Source organism: Ciona robusta, chromosome 14 (genome assembly GCF_009617815.1).
Source record: "Ciona robusta chromosome 14, ASM961781v2".
NCBI classification, from domain to species: Eukaryota; Metazoa; Chordata; class Ascidiacea; order Phlebobranchia; family Cionidae; genus Ciona; species Ciona robusta.
In genome coordinates this window covers 4,623,250-4,647,453 of record NC_143248.1, presented here as the reverse complement: position 1 = coordinate 4,647,453, position 24,204 = coordinate 4,623,250, and the positions used below count along the sequence as shown (strand labels likewise).

Genomic DNA, 24,204 nt, shown 5'->3' with positions numbered 1-24,204 from the left:
ACTTACCAACTGAGACAAAAACATCCCACTTGTGCTTAAAATCTGTTCATAGAAAACGTAAGCCAAGAAATCTTTGGGTTTAAAAGAGGGTCTATACGCTAGTTCTAACCGATTTTAGAACGTATGTTTATTATACTTGTGTAGATTTATAGCTTCTCAGTTTTTTTACATTCATATCCACTTAGTAACAACAAAACAAAAAAATCAAAGTTACAACAAAACGAAATATACGCATATTCAAGCATACTTGCAGTTTTGATATGTATTACTCAACCGCAAAATTTTCAAGGCTATGATTTTTAAATATTGACTGATTAATATGGCTATGTGGCCTTGTTACACTGGCATATAGCATATGCTATGGCATAACGTATTTAAATCGCTATACTCTCTGGAACGCGTGATGGTTGTAAATATGAGTATTCATATTCAAGACCCTCATTTCGTTGAACTATATTCTGCTCCAACCCAGCAAGGTCCTGCCGGTAAGTCTCCTGAATGGATGTTATTTCTGTTTCGGTGAAAAGTCGCTCGGCAAAAGTCCCAAGGTAAGCCTGTAGGTTTTATGATTAATTATTGCTCTAAAAACCGAATTTCATGCTTATATAAGGACGAAATGATTAAATTATTGGGTATTTTTTATGGTTAAGGCTCTACGGCGATGTACGTCAACGGATGTAGAATTCAGACTTTCGCTGGCCCATCACTATCAATATTTATATGTTTTTTTCTCATCCCATTTAGTAGTAAACGAAGAACGACAAAAATATAAAACCGTATGCTTATGACTCCTATTGACCATTGTTAACTGTTTTAAACACGATTAGGATATTTTTTGCTAAAGGTGTATCGTCTTACTCCACCTTATACTAGCAGCCCAAAGAGTTATACCTCGTCAGGTGAAAACTGCGAAAGGGTGTAAGAAACCGCGACATGAAGACTAGCCAACGTTGCGTCCGGTAGAGACTCTAGTACCCTTTCAAGTGTTGCCTGAAATAAATGTATTTATTATGACGTCAGTATGACGTACAGTATACGTCATGCTCTTACTTCTCCTTTCTTGTGAGGTGGCTGCCTCATGCCGACGGTCGCATTTGGAATAAACTTGTAAGTTTCAAACTGCCCGAAGTTTACAGCTGCATGCTGTGCAGAACTAGTGAACATGAGTGTCACAGAAATTTCGATCTAAATCGTATTCATAATTAGTTTACTGCTTTATAACAAAGGCGGATTTTACCAATTGTTCAATATTTGTAATAGAAGTCGGGAAGCCTCTGGTATCACCATCTTGCCAGCCTAACCCATGTTCTGCGACGTCTTTTGCCCAACCTTGTAACTCAAAGTCTTCTTCGACGTCCTATATACACATTTCATGGAAAAGTAAACACTTTTGTTTCGGTTAAATTATCAAATAAGGTACATTTTGACCTCGTGTTATTACTGTAGACAGAAGTATAAATAATCGTTGGCAATAATATATAGTGAGGAAAATGGGACACCTTTTGTTCTATTTTCTCGTCTCATTTGATAATAGCCTAAACAAAGAACATTCAAAGAATCATAAAACCGTATTCTCACGATTCCCATAGACCGTTGTTATTCGTTTAAATAAACTTGTAAGTTTCGATATATTTGGATATTATGTGCTAAAGGTGTCCCCGTCTTGTCCTGCTGTTTTTTATTTTATTTCCTGTGGGTGAGGTCCCGTAATGTGACACGCCATGGGTTCTAGGATTTAGGGCAGAATTGGCCCATTACCACGAGACTCTATTGGAATATTATGCCATAACAATGGACATACCTCATCCGAAGTGTAATAAAACCGTACTACACTTTCAACGTATTTTTCCATAATAGACCAAAGAGCCAGAGCGTCGTCCCTATAGTAAAAGTTGGGCAACAGCTCCGAGTCGTCCGTACCTATGTTTATAAAGGAATGTACAATATGGAACAAAATGAACATCTATATATAAAATATGTGATATACGTATATCAATTTTTTAACTTACCAAGTTTCTTTAAGACCTTGGGTATTACGATGTCGTCAAAGTGAAATGTTTTAAATTGTTTACGGGCAAGCGCAGCAGCCACTGCATAAAAACATTGAATTAATAATAACAGCATCTCTAACACTGGTGCCTGATTTTTTATGTCTGGAAATTTGGACAATCGTCGCTGCTATCATTATGGGCGCATGTGTCCTTGAGCAAAAAAACTTACTAAAAGCCAGTGGTCACTAATACGTTATTGTCCAACGCATAGAATTGTCAGTGATACATAAAAACAAAAAATAAAACATCTTCTCAAATTAATCACCCAGCATAAAAGTGATAACTCGTAAGCGGGCACCCAGCAGTGTAAAACAGAATACCGTGTTATAACAAGTGTTGTTTCCCCGCCCCGCGAAAGTAAATAGGCTGCATTCATTCACTTGGATCTCATGTTTTACAAATGCCCACTTACTTATAGCCATTGATTGACCACCGCGAGCATTCGGAGGAATCAACACTAAACGTGCCTCTGTGTTGATTGCTACCACAGTACGTAAGTGAGGACGGAGGAGCTTATAGATCGGATGAGCGGAAGGCAGGCATCGGAAGAGGGCAATGGTGAAAGGCTCAATGATGGCGTGAGTGTACAAGTAATGGTATACCCACTGCGTGAATAATAAAGTGTTATATAAACCAGTAACTCTACATGGATGATGTACAATGGCGGGACATTAGGGGTTACTTTGGTATTTAGGCCAGAACTGGCTCATTATCATCACAAAAAGCTCCTAAAGAAAGGGGGTATTCGGAAAGGTTGCGTCTTACACAGCCTACCATTTTATTATACACTAACATGTATAGTTTTTGTCCGTCTAAACTATTCACAGATATACACTTCTTTAAAATTTATAAGATGTAATATTCTATAACTTCGAAGCCAAATTAAAAACTTCTTGTTACAAACAAACAGAATACGTTCCCACCTGATGCACATTTGAGTGTGAACATCTGAAGTACATCTTAGCCAAAAGCCAATCGTAATGGTTACAAGAGGGAGTGAATAAGTAATCTCGATCACCAGCTACCAGTTGAATGGCAATGGGAAGAAACTGGCCTTCTGTATTTACGTAGAAAAGCCCGATAGAGTTTGCGCAATGAAGAGGTTCGTCGTTGTATGTCCTACGCTCTACATCAGCAAGAAGTTTGCTGTAATCGCCAACGTAAAGTTTCCCAGCCTGTAACGACCCAATGTGTTAAATAAGTGAATAAATGAATGCATGGATTTATCCTCGCGTGCTGGGTGTCAACGACAGTCTTATAACATAAGTGTTGTTTCACATACATCTCATGCCAGCTTAGCCTTTGAGTTACCACATATGTAACTTGGTGGGTAATTTTTTAGGGATTTATTGACCCATATATAATGTATTTAAACAAGACATAAATGACCACCGGATTCGAGCAACTGCCATAAAGTATCTTGCCTCAGAACACACACGTTTTACATTAAAAACACCATGTAGAGTAATATAGCCTACCTGCATAGCTTCCTCTAAAGTTTTTCCCTCTAGAAGATCACTGACGTCATCGTTAGTGACGTCAAAATTTGGGATAGGTTTGGTGTATTTTTCAAAGGCTAATGGACTGATACCAGTAAGAACTTGCCGGCCCATTCCAATATCAGTGTCCCAACTATGATAAAGAAAAACACGATTTAAGTGATTGCAGTTATAACAAATTCGATTTGCGAATATGTATTGCTCAATACGTAAGCGAGTGTTGTCTTATCATTATTTCCGGTGTGCTTGATATTTTTATACGTATTATGCTTCGTTCGTAAATAACAAATATATAGTAGGGTGGGGGAAGATGGGACACCTTTGGCAAATAATATCTAAATATCTTGATCGTGTTTTAAACAATTCACAACGGTCTATGGGAGTCGTGAGAATAAATCTTTGAATGTTCTTTGTATACCAAATCAGATAATAAACTTATGAATTGTCACTTACTTGTTAATGTAGTCTGGGTCTTGCCATTTTATTTCGGGAAGTCTGTACAACTTTTTAAAAGAATCAAAATCTTCAATTGGACAAATTGCAGCTGTAATATATATATATATATGTTTAACAAATCGGTAGTTGTTTGCAGTAGTTTTTCATGTTTACGCCAGTAGTTAATAAAATAATGATAAAAAACATGGGCCATTTGGCTGTGGTCCTAAAGCGAGTCACGCTATATTACCTGCAAAATGGAGTTGGTCCATTATGCCACATAAACACATTCATAAAAACACCTAACATGTAGCGTAGTATAAGAATTGGAAATATTTACTTCCAATAACGTTAAGAGTGACTTGAAATAACGCCTCTAGTTTTTTCTCAGCAAACTGCGCTTGTCGTATTTCGCTTCTCTGGAAAATCTTTGGGAGTTTTGCATAAGAATCGACATTGACGTAACGCGGCAAACCAAATCCGATTTGAGCCTCCGTTGGCAAGTCCACCCAAAGGTAAAGGCCTTTACGTCGGTCGATTTCTTGATGACGTAGTGAGCGAACATGAGGGTTGTCAACTTTCTGCGGTAGCATGGCTGCAAATTTCGAAGTGTTATCACTTTAAGTGTATATGCAAAATATATAAAGTAAAGGGGGGTAAGACGAGACAGCTTTGGCAAAAAATATTCAAATCCGAACTTGTTTTAAACAACCACGGTGCGTACGGGTGTAGTGGCAATACGGTTTATAACTTTTTGAACGTTCTTTGTTTCCCAGCAAAACGACAGCTACTAAAACACGCTATCCTGGCTTGGTTGCTAAACCAACATTGCATTTTTCTTCTTTTTTCGCAATTTATGGATGACAAATAGACAACCACTGCAATTGCTGCTAAGTGCATTTCCCAAATATACACATGTATATAAAATGTTTTTCTTTCACTCAATTATTGTTACACAAAAAGTACATCTTACCTTTGCCAGTGGTGAACTGTATCTTTTTTTCAATCCATTCATACACTGGGAATTCTATTTTGTTATCCATGTAAGTCACAGTGATATGACTGCACAACCACTCGTCTTCATCGCCCGTATCTTCCAGTTCTATTTATCATAGGAATGAATGTTTGTTTTATTTATCCTGAGATAACGGACAATGACAATTGTTATAACAAGGTGGTTTTGTTTATCGCTCTATATAGCAGAAAAAAGAAATAGTAGGGTGGGGGAGATGGGACACCTTTAGCACATAATATTTAAATATTCTGATCGTGCTTTAAACAATTAACAGCGGTCTATGGGAGTCGTGAGGATACGGATTTATAAAATTTTAAATGTTCTTTGTTTACCACAAAACGAGTCAATAAAAGAGAAGGAAAAGCTGTCCCATCTTTCCCCATTATACTATACTGTTTTTAAATAAGAAAATTTAAAGGTAAAGTTCCATTGGCGTAAAATAACAAATAAAATATTTAAAAAATTTAAACTTACTAATCCTGATTATGATTGGTGCGCCGATGTCACGTGACAAAAACTCGAAATGGTTTTCTTGTCCCTTTTCAAAATCATCCTTAAGAAAGTTGTCCAGCTTTACCCAGTCAGTTGACATTCCGTCGGTCCCCACCAATTCAAGATAGATTGCTGAATCTGTGCCTGCCTTGTGATAGCCATCGGTAGTCTGTGCAACGGTACATTGGTTATAATATAACTACATACTCGCGGGATAAATAATTGGCCAACTCTGGTCGAAGGGTATATTGTTTTAACCGGTATAATATAAAAAAAACGTTGAAAGTTCGGAAAAGGGAAAACGCTATCCATCGTATTATTTCCATTTAAACTCATGTAATTAACAAATGACGCAACCAAAGTATCGAATTAACTATGGGCATGAAAAGTATATAGTCTACAATAGCGAGTTCTGCGTAAAGTTAGTTCACATTGTTTATAAATTACAGAGTTGCGTACTATATAGTGGGGTGGGGGAAGATGGGGCACCTTTAGCACAAAATATATAAATAGCCTGGTCGTGTTTTAAACAATTAACAATGGGCTATGAAAGTCGCGAGGACAAGGTTTTATAATTCTTCGAGTGTTCTTTGTTTACTACCAAAATGTACGAGAAAATAGAATAAAAAGGTGTCCCATCTTCCCCCATCCTACTATATATTGTTTTTTCGCCTTACCTTTACAGAAACTTTATACTGAGTTGTTGGATACGGCAGCACTTTAACAGATTTGAAGCAATTGCCCATAGCTGTGGTTTGGCTGCAACTGCGGTATGATTCAAGTTTCACGTTTAATAGCGATATTGTAAACGGGAAATGATGAAATGTATGCGAGGTCCGGTATTATTCATAACAGGTGCGCACCGAACATTACACGGGACAATGTTTTCACATGAATGCCTCTTTGAGGATTGCATTCTTACATAGGTATACGCGGTATCACTTAGCGGACACGAGCTGTGCAAAACGATTTAAACATGAGTGTTATAATCACTGACGTTTTCCCGTCACGCAAAGGTAAAACAAGTTACATTTATTCACTCGTGAATACTAAATCCGAATTAAGATAAAGCAATATATATGACGCATCGTTGTAAACGCGTATAGTGATCACTCTGATAGATTTTAGCCTAAGATTGCCTGCTGAAAGAAACTCGAATTACCAAACCTTTCGTGTAAATGACCGCACTTTCGAGAAAAAAGCAATCTGTGTGATTTAATGAAATTAATTCTAAAGTATATGCTTGATGGTGTCTCTTATAAGCTATATATGCAGCGTGTTGCGATAATTTGTAAACAATAATTAAATATAAATTCATTTGTTTTTGTTTCTTTTATTCCCCGGAATAAATTCGATAGTTGGCGGTTTGTATTTCTTCTGTAACTAAAAATAAACAAAGATGTCGCCAAGTCTTGTGTATTACGAATACATTACACAATCTACCCGCCACTCAGCAGCAAGCGTCGACAGTTTACTGTTCTGGTTCCATCAACCCGTCCATAACTTCGGATACCGTTGTATCTGTACCTATACAGTGCAACAAAAACGTTCACGATATATATAGGCCTACATATTCAAAATGAGGGCAGGATTTCAGCGACAGGAACTTTTGTAACTAAAGGATGTTATACCACAGTTAGTAAATTGATAACAATTCGGGTTTTGTAGTTTCGATATGCGGTTAACTTCACGTCCACATATAGGCTCTTCCGACTAAAATCCAGCTTTGATTGAATATACAAGCCTATCATATAAAAGAATAACTGTAAGTTTAAACAGGCATGCATACTCATGGATTCCCTTTGTTGTTCATTCCATTTCGTCCATCTTAGCTGTTTCCAGCTGCTCCAAGTTCGGTATCTTCTTCTATTTGCAACGCCGGGCACAAGAGGACCCAGTTTCGCGACTGTGGGCAGCAAAATACCTCTTGTGACTGAGCCAAGGACCCGAGCAACTCCTGAGAGTCCGTTCACCGATGGCATAATGGCCGAGCCAAGCAAAATAACAATTACAAACGTTACTTTAAAATTCATCTTGCTTATTCAGAAAGATCTGCTTTTAGTTCGCCTACCCGCCGAATGCGTCTTTATACCAAAAGCGCTTTTTTCATAAACTACTTGATTGCATCCTGCTTTGAGTAAATCCATAATATGATTTTCTGAAATACCAGACAATTTCTTGGTAGACTTTGTGTAGCAGTGCCATTTTCACAATTCTTCTCTCTATCACGCCGTACCAAACAGAATAGAATCGCCCATGTTTACTGTAAAGTTTGCAACGTTTTACAAAACTGGTTCCGTGGTTGATAGAGAAGAGAGGCAAATTAGGAATTTCAAGCGTTGTTTTGCTAAATCCTTTTGTTTATAAAGATTTGCAATCGTTCACGTGCTAAACATGGCTTAAATTTGCAATTCTTTTATCACAATTCGATTCAATATTGTGCGCACGATTTCTATCTTGTTTACCGTTTTAGGACAGCTGGATTTAAATCTAATCCAATGTCCAAGCAACGAGTTATCAAAACAAAAAAAAATTAGTTAAAAGTTAATAAATAGTTTCATGTTCACCATTTTCTGTGATGGAACTTGATCTAGACGTTGTGGATTATCTACAGGTATGTCGTAATGGTAGTGATGCATCCTATTTTACGTAAACTGTATGCATGGATAAGTGTTTACTAAATATTTGTTTATCTAAAAGTCTGGTCCAAAACACCGTTAAAAAAAGCGGTACACATTATTAATCGGTGCTAGTTAAGAATCTCCCCCCATCTTATTTGCTAACCACCAACCCCTAGGTTAGGGGGTTAGGTGTTGATGGTTAAGGGGTTAGTGGGTATAGGGGTTAGTAGTTAGTTGTAAGTGGGTAGCAAAGAAGGTGGGGGGGGGAAGACTCTTCACCAGCACCTATTAATCCACATAATGTTAATTTTAGGCCGCGGTTACCGATAGAAAATGTATGAGCATTTTGCCAAACAATGATAAACGACGAGTGACACAGAAAGTTGTTGTTGGAGATAAAAGTGGAGTTTTACAATGCTTTGGTGTCAAGAAAAGAGACGTGAACGTAGGTTGACTGAATTGTTGTGGAATGTCAGCTACTTATTTTAGTTATTTACCAGATTGGAGGGAAGTTTTTTTTGCATGAAGAAAAATTTTGTTACATTCTGTTTTGAATTTCATCTGAAATAATTTATTTGCGCGGATTACAATTCATACGGTAGTTTCAGCGACAACATGTCATGTTGCATTTAAATCTATAGTTTTAAAGATAATGGCAATGTTCTGTCATGGAAGCTGTCATTTATATTTTTTTGTGTAACTCTCTTTACTTGTGTAACTATTCTATCTTCTCACCCACAAAGTCTCTAAAGAAGTGGTAACTCGTAAGTGGGTTGTGGGTATGAAATAGAACACTGGTGTTATAACAACTGCCATTACTCTTTACATAGATAAGTAGGTTTAATTCATTTAATCTGTATTTCAGAACATCTTTAAACTTCTTCCTGGAGCCCCAATAAGCCGTGTTCAGCTAGGTGGCGCTCTTGGGACACCCCAGGATAAAATATTTGTCGCATCTGGAGCTGATATTCGAGGTTATTCAAGAAAAGGGAAAAAGTTTTTGGACTTTAACTCAAACCTGACAGAAACTGTCGCTAATCTGTAAGCTATATTTGACCAGTTTATTTTTGCTGGCATTACAACTACAGGCCAGTCTGCAGAATAAGGCAGTTCCTGACACAAGTGCATACATTTCACATAAGGAAAAGCTACTTAATTTAATAAGAAATTATGGCGTGCATTTAAAATGTGTGCATCTACACTGCAGACTGGATTACGAGAATGCTAGTTTATTTTTTCAACTACTGCTATGGAATTTGTTATGATTAAAAAATAAACCCCAACCATGTAATTTCAAAAAACCTAATCTAACCACTGATCTACAAAAAGGTGGCTATATTACAATTACTTTTTATGCAGAATTCGTGTAAGATATGCTTGAAATTGAAAGCATTCATATTTTCACTGTTTTTAGGTGGATAAGTGGAAGTGACTTAGTTGTCGGTGGACAATATGTTTTCAACCATTTCTCCGATTGTGTTGACCAAGGTTATTACTTGGCAAGCGATAAAATAAACGACATCATGTGTTTGCCTAAACCTGATGAAGGAAATCTTACATCAGTGTTGGCTTGTAATGACCGTGTATTAAGGGTGTTAGAGGTAAGTTATTTAAGTGGTTAGTAAACAAGTTGTAGGAGTAATGGGCCAATCCTGGCCTAAAATGACACGGTACTGGACCTCACCCACATAGAATAGAAATTGGTTGTAATGGACTAACTCTGGTCTTATGGATATGCCACACTAGTACTTCACTCACATAAATTAGAGATAAACTGACTCAGTGGTCACCAAATAGGTTGTAGCACCATGAGTGTTGGGTTAATTGGACAACTTTGGTCTAAACCTTAAGTTCTAAGGTGTGCCACGCTGAACAACCTTACCCACATAGAACATAGTTATACGGATAAGTCTAAACAATCAAATGTCTTGCCTACAATATGGTATAGTTTAGTTTACCATGCAAATTTGCTGTTAAAATGAACATCATTCACCCTTTTGTGTGTTATTGCATATATAAATACTGTGTATGCAAATAATGGATCTGACGTGTTTTTCAGGGTTGTGAATTAAAATATGAAGCAGAAGTTTCCGGCTCTCCGCAAACAGCTGTTGCCTACAAGGGAAATGGCGGAGAAGAAGGAAGAGACCTTGTGTATGGAACCAGTGATGGAAAGCTTGGACATGTTTTATTAACAGGGTACGTTCCAGGTGATTAAAGACAGCAGAGGCAATTCCAAATTAATAAGCAATGTTAATAAGTGTATAAGACTATTCCTTTACCGTAAAGATCATTTAAATTTTCATTAAAATATTCTTCTTGTAAAAATGCATAACATCAAGCCTTAAGTGTAGTTCATTTGATTAAATCTGGCCTTTGTGTGGCGAAGTGGTTAGCGCACCTGCCTCCAACCTTGAGGTATTGGGTTCAAGGCTCGTCGCTGCTATCATTGTGGGCGTATGTGTCCTTGAGCAAGACACCCATTTAATAACGGATATTTTTTAACAGAGAGCAACCAATATACAACTGGGAAATCAACAACGAATCAAACTTGGGTGGAATTAATTGTCTGTCTCATTATGACATCACAGGGGATGGTGTGATGGAATTATTGGTTGGTCGTGATGACGGAAAAGTTGAAATATACAGCTACGATGCAGTGGACCAACCCACTATAAGATTCTCACATGTAATGATGTGTCTTGAAACTTTTGTAAATCTAACGACATTGTTATAACTTAGCAAAATATTGCTCACGGTATAACTTCGATGCCAGTATGGAAAATACAGAGGGCAGCCATCCTTGTTTTAAAACTAATCACAACGCTGTGCTTAAGTCCTGCTAAACGGCAGAAGAAACATTGAAATAAAATTAAGGTCTTATATTCTAGATAACTGAAAAATGCTATTTTTCATTATGCCTAGTAGTAGTAGAATAATTAGTTGTATATAATATTTCAATGTGTAAGTGCAAATGATATTATCATAAGATTTTCAAACTTTCTTCCACAGTCGTTTAATGAGAGCGTAACTTCCGTGCAAGGTGGTGTCGTTGGGTCACTTGGTTATGATGAGGTTGTAGTATCCACATACTCAGGGTGGGTAACAGGGCTTACAACGGAGCATCTGCAGAAGAAAGTATCCGGAAACTTTCAAGAAGGTGCGGCATCGGTGACCAATAATCCAGATTCAAATTTTGACGCAGAAACAACAAAAAAACTTCTCGCTTTGAGGTGAGTGAGAGTTTTAAAGTTTTTTTTGCTAAAATTAAAACGTTTTTGGTCCAAATACAACCAGTTCTTGCTTTAGTTATTAAAGTTCGGTGCAAAAGTTTTCCAACTTTACTTTGAAACTGTTTCCTTTATAAAACGTTATACCACAGCATTGTGTTCAGCCACTAAACATTCTTTGATATTGGCTCAATTTCCTGTAAACTCAATTGACTCTTCCAAACTCAATCGACTCTTCCAAGTAGCGAGACATTATTATTCATCATAACAACATATGTTCTAAGGTCTCATACTCACTTTAACTTCTTGTTTTTTCAGAGCTGAAATAGATTCCTTGCAACAGCAGGTGGAAAATGAGCGAAATAAACACATGCAGCGAACTTCAAAAGCTGTTGCTTCTAACAGTGACATTATGACATATGCACCTGCATTTCATGTCAATGATAAATTTGTTCTTTCACCAAATGACTCCAGCTATACTCTTAGTATTGAAGTACAAACTGCTATTGATCATATTGTATTACAGGTTGGTGAAAGAACTTTAGGATGAAATTTTATTCTATTTCTTGCTCCAACAATACTATGTAATATAGACCTAATTTATTGATTAAATTGTTGTGTTAAAAAATATTAATTTTATCAAAGTCTATAAATTTCACCAATAAGCAATTACTTTGGTTGTCAGTGTTATTTACCACTACAGCAGAAAAAAATCTGCATTTTGAATTGCTTATAATGTATTTGAGTTTTCACAAAATGCATAATTAATACTCTTAAATATGATATTAAACAGCCTGGCATAGTAAATTGGTACACAAGTTCTTTAAACTTCCGCGTATATCAAATCACTAATTTATGTCTGTTATGTAACACCAGATCCTTACTGTATTTTTTTACACAAAGCGTTAACACACAAGAATTGATCAAAGTCAGATTCACGGAATTTATTTATCTAATTTACGTTTGTTGCCATATAAAATTTATCGTGATCTTCAATATAATCAACAGAGTGATGTCCCAATTGACCTCCTTGATGTTGAAAGTACGTCTGCTGTTGTGTCATACACCACCAACCCACCATCCACAGATGGAAGCTCAAACACCGACAACTTCTTACTTGCTACGTATAGATGCCAAGCCAATACTACACGTCTCGAGGTACTAGTGTTCTCATGAAATCTAACTATTTCTTTATGAAGAACAAACATTTTTAACTTCTGACATCAACAAAGATAGTTTGGTTTATAAACCAAAACATTTTAGATGAAAATTGTATCAAACATATGTGCTGAGATGTTTGTAATAAATATTTTATTAGAACTTTTAGTGCATTTAAGTATTTCCACTGACATAATGCTCTTGGTATGACCTGGAAACTGTTTGCATTAGGTAAAAGTGCGATCCATCGAAGGACAGTTTGGTCACCTACAAGCTTACATTGTTCCAAGGTTGCAGCCGAAAACATCCATTATGAGAAAATACCCGATCAAACCTTTGTCGCTTCATCAACGTGTGCACGATGTGGATGAAAACAGGTAGGGATGTAACTTTGGGTTTGTTTGATGAAGACATAGAGTTTATAACACATCAGTCATCACATAAGGTGGACTTGTAAAATGTTTGTGCTCTTATGGAGAATATGTTCACTGTTAACGGTTTGTCTTTTTTTAAATTACCAACCCAGATGATATATTCATTCATGAACCAAGAGGTATTTATAACATAACATATAGTATGGACTTATAAAATGTTGGCCTTTTTATGCAGAATAATTATTTGTTGCAATGTTCAACGTCAAGGCTGTCTTCAAACATGATACATTCATGTTTACTATTCCGTAACAACGCAGGTACATAACAATCTTTATTGAATAAGTTTTTTTTTTTTCCAGAGCCATGAATGAGTTGAAGCTGTTGGGTCCGTTTAGTTTTGCCGAAGTCCACAGCTGGCTTGTGTTTTGTTTGCCTGATTTGCCAGACAGAACACCAGCTGGAGATAATGCTACATTGTATTTCACAAACACTTTTCTTGAGACACAGTTGGTTTGCAGTTACAGGTAAGTTCACTTTATGATTTAACAATTAGGGATATTACTGAACAATGAACTAGTTTTCTTTAACAAGCTTTGTGTATTTATAGGAACAAGTAAAAATTAAGATGACTTGGCAAAAAAAGCTTGTTTTGGTGTAGACCCGTAAGGTTTAATTAGCCTAAATGAAAATAAGCTTGCAGTCAAATGCTAGTGTTCATATTGTACTAATAAACACATTGCTGTTTAAATGTAGCTTAAAATATGTTAACAGCATCAAGATGTAGCACAGGAATAGTGCACCTGCCTAAAACCCAGAGGTATCGGTTTAAAGCTTGTCGCTGCTATCATTGTGGGTGCATGTGTTCTTGAGCAAGACACTAAACCAAATCATTACAATCAAGAATATTATTTATAGCAAAGGTGAAGCAAGAATTTGCTCCGATAATATTTCCACAATCTCCATTTTGAAAGACATCATGAGTAAAGAAGCAACGTCCAAAAAGATTTCTCTCAACATTCAGTTTGATATTAACGAAGATTCAATCAGGGACACCATACGACTCTTGCATCCAAAACTTGATCAACAATTAATGTTGGCAAAGAAGGTTCAGCTGCTCGATGCACTGCAGGTGAAGTATTTAGGGCTGTTTTCTAAGTTAAGTGCGTTAAAGGTGGCTGTATTTGGAAATGACTTCTTGTTGCATATGTTTTACATAAGATATATGAAGTGCTGAAAATAATGTTTGGTATGTCTGGATTTCAAAGGCTCCTACCCATTCAGGTTTAATTCCATTGTAACATTAAACTTAGTTCAGCACTATGGCTAGCTGCTTGCATCAAAAAGATAATGGGTTCGATACAATATATGCGTCCTTTAGCATGAACATTGCTTCAACTTAGTTGTCACTAATAGGGTAATGAGTGTTGGCCTCGGGCAATGAGCCAACTCTGGCCTAAATCTTATATTAATTCCCATTTCATTTCGTACGACCTCAACTACATAGCATGTAAATTAAAGAGGTTAATATTCAAGCATTAACCATGTTATATTCACTCATCCAGGAGTTGCAAACCCATGAAGGAAACATTAATTTCTTGGCACCAGAGTATCAGCAGATATTAGAAGAAGCTGAAGATTTGAAAATCCAATTTAAGAAACAGCCAGCAAGATTGGAACGTTTGTATGGTATGTGCTATAATGCTATAAAACAGTTACAAGTTTTTATTTATTTATCATAAAGAAAATTGAGACACATTGCTATTATTGTGACATTTGAATTTATTTCCAGGCATGATAACTGATCTTTACATTGATAAGTTCAAATTCAAAGGAATCAACGTGAAACAGAAAGTTCCTCAGCTGCTGGCAACACTGGATAATTATGATCAGGAAACACTGATTGAATTCTTCCAGCAACCAGTGTATTGAGTGGAGATCTAACCTGGTAAGAAGTTGAAGTTAAATGATCAATGAAAACAACTTACCTTTGTAGCAATTGTCAAAGGTGGTCTTTACTTCAGGATTTTCTCTTGCAAAACTAACAGAACTGATTTTCCTCTTCCTACATACATATACTGCCCTGCAAGTTCCACTATGTTTGATACTGGAGCTCACTGTGTTTTTGATCCCTTTCTGTAAAATCTTGTGCACTTGTTGGCATACGATTTATATTTCATACGCAATCTACGCAAGACACATCCGATATACAGATGTTACATCGGCATACAAGTTACTGCTTGATTATCAGTAGCATTGAAGCAATGTGTGCTAAGTGTTTGTGGATTCTTCTGTTGGTTGTTGGTCTTGAGAATTACGTCGTGCTTGTTGTTCAAGATGATCAATTGCCTGTAAAAGTATAATAAAGAATTGAAAAAAAATATTTTTTTTTATAAATTCTTGTTTTAAAAGCAACTCTAAGTGTAGCATTTTGTCTCATAACAGCAGCAGACCACTTTTTAAACATCTAATGATAAATAAAAAGCTAAGTTTTAGGAAATAGATATAACTGAACAAAATAATATAGCATTTATATTTGATATTGTTAAGTTCTAACCTATCAGCACAACATCAATACCATGCATATAGAATAGAAAGATGAGCGTACTTATCCTTTCGTACATATATCTCTGTGTAGAAATATATATCAGTACCTGAACAATAGTTTCCAAGTTCCTACGCGTTGCAACTGCATCAATATGTCGAATAACTGGGGGGGAACCTGGACCACTTGAAAGAACAGATACAGTGGCAGTAGATGAACCAGTACATGGGATATCAGGGTGGTTTTCAACTGTTAGGGCGGGACCTGGGTCTGACCTGCTTCGTCCAACAACTGCAGGTAGCTGTGGAAAGAAATAATGATATAGTTTGGTGGGGTAAGATAAGGCACCTTAAGCTCATAATATCCTGATCGTGTTTTAAACAATAACAACGGCCTATGGGAGTTGTAAGGATACAGTTTTATAATCCTTTTAATGTTCTTTGTTAACTAACAAAAGGGATGAGAAAATGAAATACATGGTGTCCTATCTTCACCACCCTACTATATAAAACACTAAGTTTAGACATGTCTATTACATCTATTGTTTCAGTGGGTTAGAGTGCGGTACACATACAACGCGCAGTTGTAGGCTAGGCTTTGGCAATTATCCGAATATTTACAGTGGGTTGTTGTACACGGTACCTTAATAGTAGGAATGTTATCTTCGTTTTGAGGATCTTCCAACAACTCGTGTTTCTCCTCATCGCTCACCACACTGTCAGTGGTGGCGCTAGAGATACGCCGCTCGCTGCGACGTCCGAGTACTGTGTCCATAGCCACAAGTGGGAGGTATTGAGCTTGGACACGAGTTGCAGGTACTGCATTGTGGGAAGGTAGGTTAGGCCTCGTGCACGCTGTCGAGAGCGCGTTTAACTGCGTTAAAGTCATAGAGAGCGAAGAAACATTGTTTAGTTGGTTTAATGTCATTTCCTTTGGTGGATGAACCATTTGTATGGCAGGTTGAACCACATACTGCGTGCTGGGGATCCGGGGTTTGCTCGCCACTTTGATGTGAAAGTTAGTTTGTGTTGGAGTGGCCATCACTTGCGGGGTCTTCTGTTCCGACCACACCTGGTTGTTTGGGTGTGGGTTTAGATTCATGTACGTAGGTGGAACACATGGGGGGTTGGGGTAAAGGATTTGAGGGTCAGGCTTTGGAATGGGTAAGTTCTGGCTGTCAGGAGTTTTCACAGCGACCATTTTCATAGGTTTATTAGAGGGAATTGGTTGGATTGGTTTTGAGGTGGGAGCTTGAGTTGTAACCTGTAAGAGAACAATGGTTGTTAGAGTGGTTTGCTGGGATAACATTTGGTAACAGGTGCATACAATATGGTTTTGTTTGTGTTTTAGTACAATCATTAGGCCTCGTGTATCAGACAAAACCGTAACTTCTGACATAAATGAACATAGTTTTATTTTTTAAAACAAAATATTTATAATTAATATTATGTCACAGTATGCGCAGTATTGTCAGTTTAAAAGCATGACAACTGTGATGTAGTGCTGCATTACCCACTACAAACTTACCTTGGCTACTTTACATGGAGCAGATTGGTCAGATTCCGTTAATTCCACTGCACGTTTTTTCAAAGGTTGGCGAGATCTGGGAAGGCTACCGCAGTAGTTGTTGCTCTGTAATGTTAATATTCATATTCAGCTTTTAGGTATAAATTTATCCTGGACTACGAAGATAAATAATGAAATAACATTGTAATTCAGTTTTATAATCAATGTTATTTACTATCGGCAACAGATTTAAATGAATAACACAAATTTATGCAGAGTAAGAGTAAGTGCTTTTGGTAAATATAAGAATCTAAACATCATAACACACAGGATAAATACCACCAACCCTGACCTGAGACTGTGTTGGAGTTAATGTTTCTTCAGTGTTATCAACAGTAACACATAGACCTGCATATGGAACGGTTTCCACTGCTGTTTGGAGGGGTGGTAGTTTTGGATGGACTTGGTAGCGAATGGGTGATTGTAACCTTGGTGGGGATGTGAGGACAGTAGTTGTAACTGTGCTATCCTGTAAAGAAATGTTAGGCATATTAGTTTAAGTGCCTATTTAACAAACAGTTCAAAAAAATTTAAAACACAATTGCAATCACCACAGTGTAAATGACGTAAATGAAATTGTCTAAACTGCAATAATCAAAAATATTATAACCAATAAACGTATAAAGTAATATTTGGTTCACAAGATTGAGCGTCTGACTATCACCTGCATTTACAAAGGTTTGGCGCCTCTGCCAATAATACCACCGTAATTTTCATAATACGGTAACAATTACACAATAATACCACAGTAATTAATAACTTCTTAATAATTACAATTACTTGGTGAATTTCATAGACAGGTACTTTAGTATATGTAAACACTTGTGTGAAACTTAAATAACATTTAGTTTGATTTCTACTTACATTTGGACAAACTACATTCTGCCTGTTTGAAGCCACATTGATTTTAAGTTGTGGAAGAATGTTTCCTTTCTCTTCTGCTTCCATTTGCCCGCCAATATCATCAACTCTCTTACTTGGTCGATGTTGTTGTTGTTGTTGTGTTGAAACTGAGTTAACAAGTTCTCGAAGTTTCTCGGGATAAATTTGAGCTTCTAAATCTCGAACCTAGAATGTTTTAGTTGCTAAGTTAATAACAAGATATGTATATATGCACCTATATATATATATATGCATATTACCCCAGGTCCAGGTGAGTAAGCTTTAGAGGTCTTCCATATGCATAAGCTTGAGAGGTGTGTTATACTACATATTGGTAAGCTTCAGATATATATATATATAATATATGTTGGTCTTGGTGTAATCGTATGACCTTTGAAGCTTACCCATATGGAGTATAACAGTCACTGCCCACTAGGTTATACACTACAGTCAATCTACACATATTCAATAATATCAATCTACACATATTCCAACCTGATCCTCCAGCAACATCCGAAGTCTCCTCTCTTTATCAAGTTGCTGCCGGACCTCAATCGCATCCCTCCGTACATCCTCCATGTCTTCTTCACGAGGACTTCCTATTCCTTCATCCTAAAAGAAAAAGAGAATTAAAAACAAACCAAATCATTTTATTGAATAAAATTAAAAACTTTGAACTAGATTTAAAAAAAACAAAAAAAAACCAAATTGCATGAAATAACATCCTATTTTTCAGTCTCTTACATATAATGATGTAGCTCTAAAAATGTCACTTTAGCAGAAGCAACAAATCCAAACTACCTTTTCAAGTGTTTCATACAGCAGTGTTTTATGCTTGCTTGCTGTACACATGCATTCAGAGTAAGCTCTCCTTAACTTTTCATTTTGATTTAATAAACGTAGCTTGTCTGACTCAAGTTGTAGAATATATTCAGCAGTTTGTTGAAGTATTGCAGCCTGTAAAACGGTCAACGTATACACAAGGTAAAAAAGATATAAATATGGCAATAAAACCCTAATAAGAACGAAATAAGTGTAATATATTCCGTAAATCTGACCGGGATCTGGTGCTTATAAAGTTAAACAACTCTTGTCTAGTGTAAAGAAATACAGTAAGGATCTGGTGCTACAAAAATGTAACCAACCAATTGTAGAATAAAAATATATATAGGCTATCCGCTATATATGTATATATTTCGCCTAAATGACATTATCAGTCTCTCATTTAGATGAACTTTTTTATACATTGGTTTAACTTAAATATTTGTTATTGAAGCATCTCATAGTTCGTAATAATTTAACACAACACACCTTGCTTAGTTTATCACCATCTGTGTGTGGAAGAATAGTTTTTAAAGATTTGAACCCAGCATTGATGCTTTGCATTCTCCTTCTCTCGTTGCTGTTAGCAATCTCTCTCTTTACTTTCCGATCTTGCTCTCGTTGACCGTAAACTGCTCCTCCCATCACTGGATCGATGTCCAAGTCATCACTAACATTTACCAAACTGAAAAGGAAAACAGGAGTAGGTCACGTTCATAAACAGTAAACACAAAGGTTCTGGTCACTTATAATACAAACACTATATTGTCCTCAGACAATTATAAATTTGTAACATATATTTGATTGTCCTTTTATGTTTTAACATAAAATATCAAAACTTGCAGGAGTAAATCTAATAATGAAAGACAAATATAGTGACAAAATTACAGACCTGTCTTTATGTTCAATGGTCAACATATGTGTGTATTTATATAATATACACATGTAGCCTATGCAATTGATTTTGTATGATAAAAATGAATTACATAAAAAATTTGAACAATTTTAGTTCTCTGAAGTTTATGAATAATAAGTGCAAAAGAAAGAAACATATATATATATTAATATATTATCACTTATCAGTACAACTGCAATTGCATTGATATTGTTTACTGTCATTCAATAACAAATAAGAAATAGTGTATGTACTCTTACATTTCATTTCCTTGAATAGGAGCCAATGTTGGCAGATTGATTGAACCTGTGCTACCAGGTTGACATGTTGTGACTGGTGCACTTACATACACGTTAGCTGCAGAAGCAACGCTGCAAGTAAACAACATAGGTTAATGATTCACCATATGTGCAAGAGGAGCTGATTGGTGCGGCTTGTGTAAATGGGCCAACGAACAACACAATCGAAAATCACGTTTTACGGAAGAGTCTACGTGCAAAACGCGTAGTAAACGAAATCAATAAAGCGTATCGCCTAGCGTTGCCGCGCCGTCACGTGTTTACCAGCTAAAAAGGAGAGAGCCATTTCGCCGAAGTCTGACGTGTGTGTGCGTGCGTGTGCGATAGAGAGGAAAGGGGAGTGTATCGTAGTAAAAAGAACAGCTGGCATGGAGCAATCCTCTCAATTGTCTCGCCGTGAGAAAAGCGAGGGTTGGTTTAACGGTTATTTAAATGACTTGAAAAATAAGCTTTATCTTTGCGCGGGAGTGCACAATAACACGTAGCTTGGTTTTTGAAATATGCTCTCATGTATACTATGTAAATAAATAGTGGTTCATAAGAAAATAAGCCACTTAAAGACAACGGACATGATGGTTAAATCGCGATGATATAAACAAGTTTAGCCTGGTTTTATATTCGGGTTTGTGTTTAACGTGATTTCGTTGCAGATTGAAACAAATGAACGGAGCAGCACTTAACAATAACACATTGTTCTTCGTTTGTTGATGCAATGGCAGCGATCGATGGATCAGTTTGTGGACACATTGGGCATCTAATCAGTGAACATATGTTGCTTTTAGCGAAAATGTTTTGTTGATGGTAAATTGTTGTGTGTGTGTGGTAGTGCCGTATACTATGTAGTAAGGGAAAAGAACGAGAATCGATTGCAAACCACACTCGAGACGCGGGGGCGGGCTATGTACGTGACCGATGACAGCGCGGTCACGTGGTCTATATCGTCGTCGTCAAAGTACACAGTGGTAGCACTTATGAAAAGCGAAGTTTATAGTCTGATGGCCGGGAATATAAATGTGTTTGGGCAAAAGACCACACGTACACGAAAGGGAGTTTCATCGCGAAGTGATGGGTTAGGAATTTGGTTAGGCAAGCAAAAACAGCTGACAATGCGCTCAAACTTTGTTCATAGATTCCTTCACCCCACGGCACTTGACTACAGAAGAACAAAATGACGTCATAACCAAAACTATCCAGCCGATCGAGTTGCGACAAGCATTTTAAGCACGCTTGTCTCCTGAATCAGCAAGAATTCGCGAAGCAGGCGGACGGAAAGCACCCGGCCTTATTTAGATACGAAAAGGAATGACGAATTCCCGCTTTGAGGTCGAGGCTAAAATAAGTTATAAGCTGACAGAAACACGAGCCAGATCGAAAACAAGTCCTCAAATGACCAGCGATCGATTGTTACGATTGCGGTTGGCCAGTTGTTGAGGTCAAATAGGTTCGAATAATAAGTGGCGGTGGTGCGAGTTTTCAAACGATGGCTAATTCCAGTTCAAACCGGTTCGAGTTGGATCTTTTTACCCACACATATGCGTTAGGTCAAACGGGTTTCTTCGGTAGCCAATATTATGTAAACAAACTTTAATAACTCCTTAGTATTCGCGGCAATCTATTTTAACGATGTGTTGTGGTGGGGTGCAAGTGCAACACATTCCAATGTTAAGATACAAATATTCCCTCCCTGTAAAATCGCAAAATATACTGACGTTTTCCAGCATAAAACATGATTTGCGAAAACGGGCGTTACTGAAGATAGAGGCAATGATGGGTGGCAGAGGCGGCAGCGGAAGTTGAGCAAAACAGCCGGAAGTCACGTGAATAAGTTGGCGCGGTGGTTTAATGCGTGTTGGTGATCCTCTGCAACATGAGTTGCAATCGTGGCACAACATTGTCAAAGTGAAAATATCGGTGGCAATTCATAATAATTGGTTGAAATTTAACTATTTTGTATTCTATATGGGTGATTTGCTGTGACAATGAACAGAACCCTGGATTTAAAACTAAGTTGTTTTATTTTACATGTTTTATTTACCGTCGAAATCTAGACGCTAAAAAAAAACAGGTTCTATTTGCTTTTACAAGCGTCCTGTTTGTTGACGAAAAAATAAATTAGCGTAAGGAAACTAACACTAAATAAAACAGCTATTCAAAAACACGGTGGGCCAACGTACGATTCAGTATCTGGTTACATAATAACGATAAAAAAACGGGTGTTAGGTTGAAACAAAACGACCGCTTGTGAAATCGCAATTCGATACGTATGCGAAACAGCGGGGAAAGACTGAATAATGGTTGTGAAATAGATGCTACTGGATATTGCTGATGTGAAAAATATATAAAAACACGGCACATGATTCAGAATAATACTTTTGTGCCCGGTTGCTTATTCAGCACAATGCGATAACGAGTCACTATTGAACTAGACTGGCTTCATACGACAGCAAACAAAGTTGGCAAACACGAAATTCTTTGCTGGCTTTTAGTCGGAAAACGCCCAAATACTACTTAGTTATTTTACCACGGACAGTATACGAAACATTGTGTATTAATAATTCGCGATTACATAATTAAATGCAAACGAAATACATTGTTGAGTCAAGAACCTAACCCAAAAACTACCATAAATGATCGATCTAATAAAAGTAAAACATAGCCTATCTAAACAACGATAAAATATCTAGCTTTTTGAAAAGGTTTAACGTTAATGACCAGACAGGACATAAAGCGAAACGGTCAATTAGGTATTCAATTCCTGGAACCGCAGCGGAAATGTGCGTGTGGGTGTTTTAGACTTTAATCTGAACAGTTCAATTGTGGTCGATACTAAACAAGAAAATGTTATAACGGAGAGATACCGCCAACAATCACATACATATGAAATAGAGCGAATAAAAATCGTAGCAGAGTTCACTAGACGCACATCCCAAACAAACGCGTAGTGTAACTGGTAAAACGCATATAATGAAAAAACTTTACACTAATTGGCAACTTTACAATATAATTTTGGTCTTGGTCAAATTAAAATACATTAAATCGTGTATTTTACCGATTTTTTAGACGCGCCAATTTGACCTTCGAAACCGGATGAGAATATACAGTTTAAGCTTACTTCGGCAAGTATTGAATAAATGCAACAAAATGTGCGTAAAAATATATAGTACAGCATAGTTTTTAAATATGGTTTAAACAATTTGTTTATTCAAAACATTGAAAACAAAATATGTAATTTTCCCGCGCGAAAATCAGCTGTTACGACATAACAACTCAGCTGTTGTATTGACCCACGTGGTACAAGCATATCTCAGAAGATGGCCACTTTCACTAAATTGGCGTAATCCACTTTAAATTTCTGATTTGTAGCATATATTTTGATACACATTAACACTTTATGAGTAATTTGCCTTTTTGTTCGTCACCGTTTTTTTATAATAAACGGCAATCTAAAGGTCGTAAAATTAACACGACTCACCTGCCCGTACACTCTGACAGATTTCTTTCTCGCTGCCTGTAATCCGTTGCCGGAATATTCGATATATTTTCCAAGGTCTTCGCGTAGAAAGCCATGGAAACTTTGACAATATTACAGCTGATCAGAACGAAAATTTCGTAACCGCCTTGTACTGCTTACTCGCGCAATGGCGGGAAAGACTCACCAACATACGCAAAACTAGTCACGAGGCTAATTAGATCTTCCGCGTTTTTTTTCTGTACCAATTATACACGTTTTAAAATAAATCTTTCACCAATAACCTAACACTAATCATATATTCGATTTTCGTGATTATTTAGGCTATATTTTTTTGCGACAGAGCTGCAGTCTACGAAATACCTAGCGTCTACGCGCATGAATATCGCGGTTAAAAGAGGAAGTAACCGGCCGGTCAGCTGACCGAGCAAAGAAGAGAGAAAACAAATAACATTACGTCATCGTAGTAACAGCTGGCGTTGTCGAGACACGTGCAACACACACATTACGTCTGGGCCTGTTTCTTCTTTATGAGAAACACGAAAGGAATTTTACCATTGACTGTAATTGCGCGCCATGTTTTTCGCTCTCAGGACGATCCGCCATACGCCGCGCATGTTTAAATTTTTTATCAAAATTCACCGCTCAATTTGTGCACGCAGAAATGTGGCGGTAGTTGCTTTTAACTCACAAGTGTAAAAACAATTTGTATTTAAAAAAAACAAGTTTATTTTTTAACTCTCAAGTACACGCAAATATGTATTACGCAACTTACTGTCGTGAGAATAATGCACTGGCTATTCCATTCAAAATATCTTTGTCTCAATGTTTACTGTCTGGAACCAGCTCATTTT

The 24,204-nt window shown here is 36.9% G+C and overlaps 3 protein-coding genes across 3 annotated transcripts; 1 reads left to right on the top strand and 2 right to left on the bottom strand.

The window, feature by feature from the left end:
• Positions 1-108: 108 nt before the first annotated feature.
• On the bottom strand, positions 109-7,889 carry LOC149725227 (allene oxide synthase-lipoxygenase protein-like). Its single transcript, XM_089892801.1, has 16 exons — positions 7,282-7,889; positions 6,936-7,019; positions 6,170-6,875; positions 5,475-5,661; positions 4,959-5,087; positions 4,326-4,580; positions 4,004-4,094; positions 3,530-3,683; positions 2,975-3,226; positions 2,464-2,656; positions 2,010-2,090; positions 1,802-1,920; positions 1,238-1,357; positions 1,051-1,185; positions 892-990; positions 109-554 (listed from the first exon to the last, which is right to left on the bottom strand). Exons 3-16 carry the CDS (start codon positions 6,236-6,238, stop codon positions 375-377), a joined length of 2,064 nt encoding a protein of 687 aa, XP_089748927.1. The 5' UTR covers positions 6,239-6,875; positions 6,936-7,019; positions 7,282-7,889; the 3' UTR covers positions 109-374.
• Positions 7,890-7,946: 57 nt separating this feature from the next.
• LOC149725226 (BBSome complex member BBS7-like) lies at positions 7,947-14,886 on the top strand. Its single transcript, XM_089892792.1, has 14 exons — positions 7,947-8,106; positions 8,427-8,558; positions 8,979-9,154; positions 9,528-9,714; positions 10,173-10,312; positions 10,622-10,802; positions 11,126-11,346; positions 11,662-11,869; positions 12,352-12,501; positions 12,733-12,878; positions 13,235-13,399; positions 13,791-14,004; positions 14,438-14,561; positions 14,665-14,886. The coding sequence occupies exons 1-14, from the start codon at positions 8,071-8,073 to the stop codon at positions 14,802-14,804; spliced, it is 2,220 nt and encodes a 739-aa protein (XP_089748918.1). The 5' UTR covers positions 7,947-8,070; the 3' UTR covers positions 14,805-14,886.
• A 140-nt stretch (positions 14,887-15,026) lies between these two features.
• On the bottom strand, positions 15,027-23,652 carry LOC149725225 (uncharacterized). Its single transcript, XM_089892802.1, has 11 exons — positions 23,354-23,652; positions 19,843-19,953; positions 19,177-19,372; positions 18,667-18,822; positions 18,361-18,477; positions 17,848-18,051; positions 17,276-17,452; positions 16,945-17,049; positions 16,060-16,680; positions 15,527-15,718; positions 15,027-15,221 (listed from the first exon to the last, which is right to left on the bottom strand). Exons 1-11 carry the CDS (start codon positions 23,446-23,448, stop codon positions 15,144-15,146), a joined length of 2,052 nt encoding a protein of 683 aa, XP_089748928.1. The 5' UTR covers positions 23,449-23,652; the 3' UTR covers positions 15,027-15,143.
• Between the last annotated feature and the right edge of the window lie 552 nt (positions 23,653-24,204).

Coding starts and splice junctions, on each gene's coding strand:
- LOC149725227 (XM_089892801.1), bottom strand. CDS start 6,238: ATGGGCAATTGCTTCAAATCTGTTAAAGTGCTGCCGTATCCAACAACT. Junction 2,657..2,974: donor CACACTCAAATGTGCATCAG/GTGGGAACGTAT, acceptor TTATTCACGCAG/TGGGTATACCATTACTTGTA. Junction 1,186..1,237: donor TTACAAATATTGAACAATTG/GTAAAATCCGCC, acceptor AATACGATTTAG/ATCGAAATTTCTGTGACACT.
- LOC149725226 (XM_089892792.1), top strand. CDS start 8,071: ATGGAACTTGATCTAGACGTTGTGGATTATCTACAG. Junction 8,107..8,426: donor ACGTTGTGGATTATCTACAG/GTATGTCGTAAT, acceptor TGTTAATTTTAG/GCCGCGGTTACCGATAGAAA. Junction 8,559..8,978: donor TCAAGAAAAGAGACGTGAAC/GTAGGTTGACTG, acceptor TCTGTATTTCAG/AACATCTTTAAACTTCTTCC.
- LOC149725225 (XM_089892802.1), bottom strand. CDS start 23,448: ATGGCTTTCTACGCGAAGACCTTGGAAAATATATCGAATATTCCGGCA. Junction 19,954..23,353: donor CTGTCAGAGTGTACGGGCAG/GTGAGTCGTGTT, acceptor GTTTACTTGCAG/CGTTGCTTCTGCAGCTAACG. Junction 16,681..16,944: donor CTCCATGTAAAGTAGCCAAG/GTAAGTTTGTAG, acceptor GTTCTCTTACAG/GTTACAACTCAAGCTCCCAC.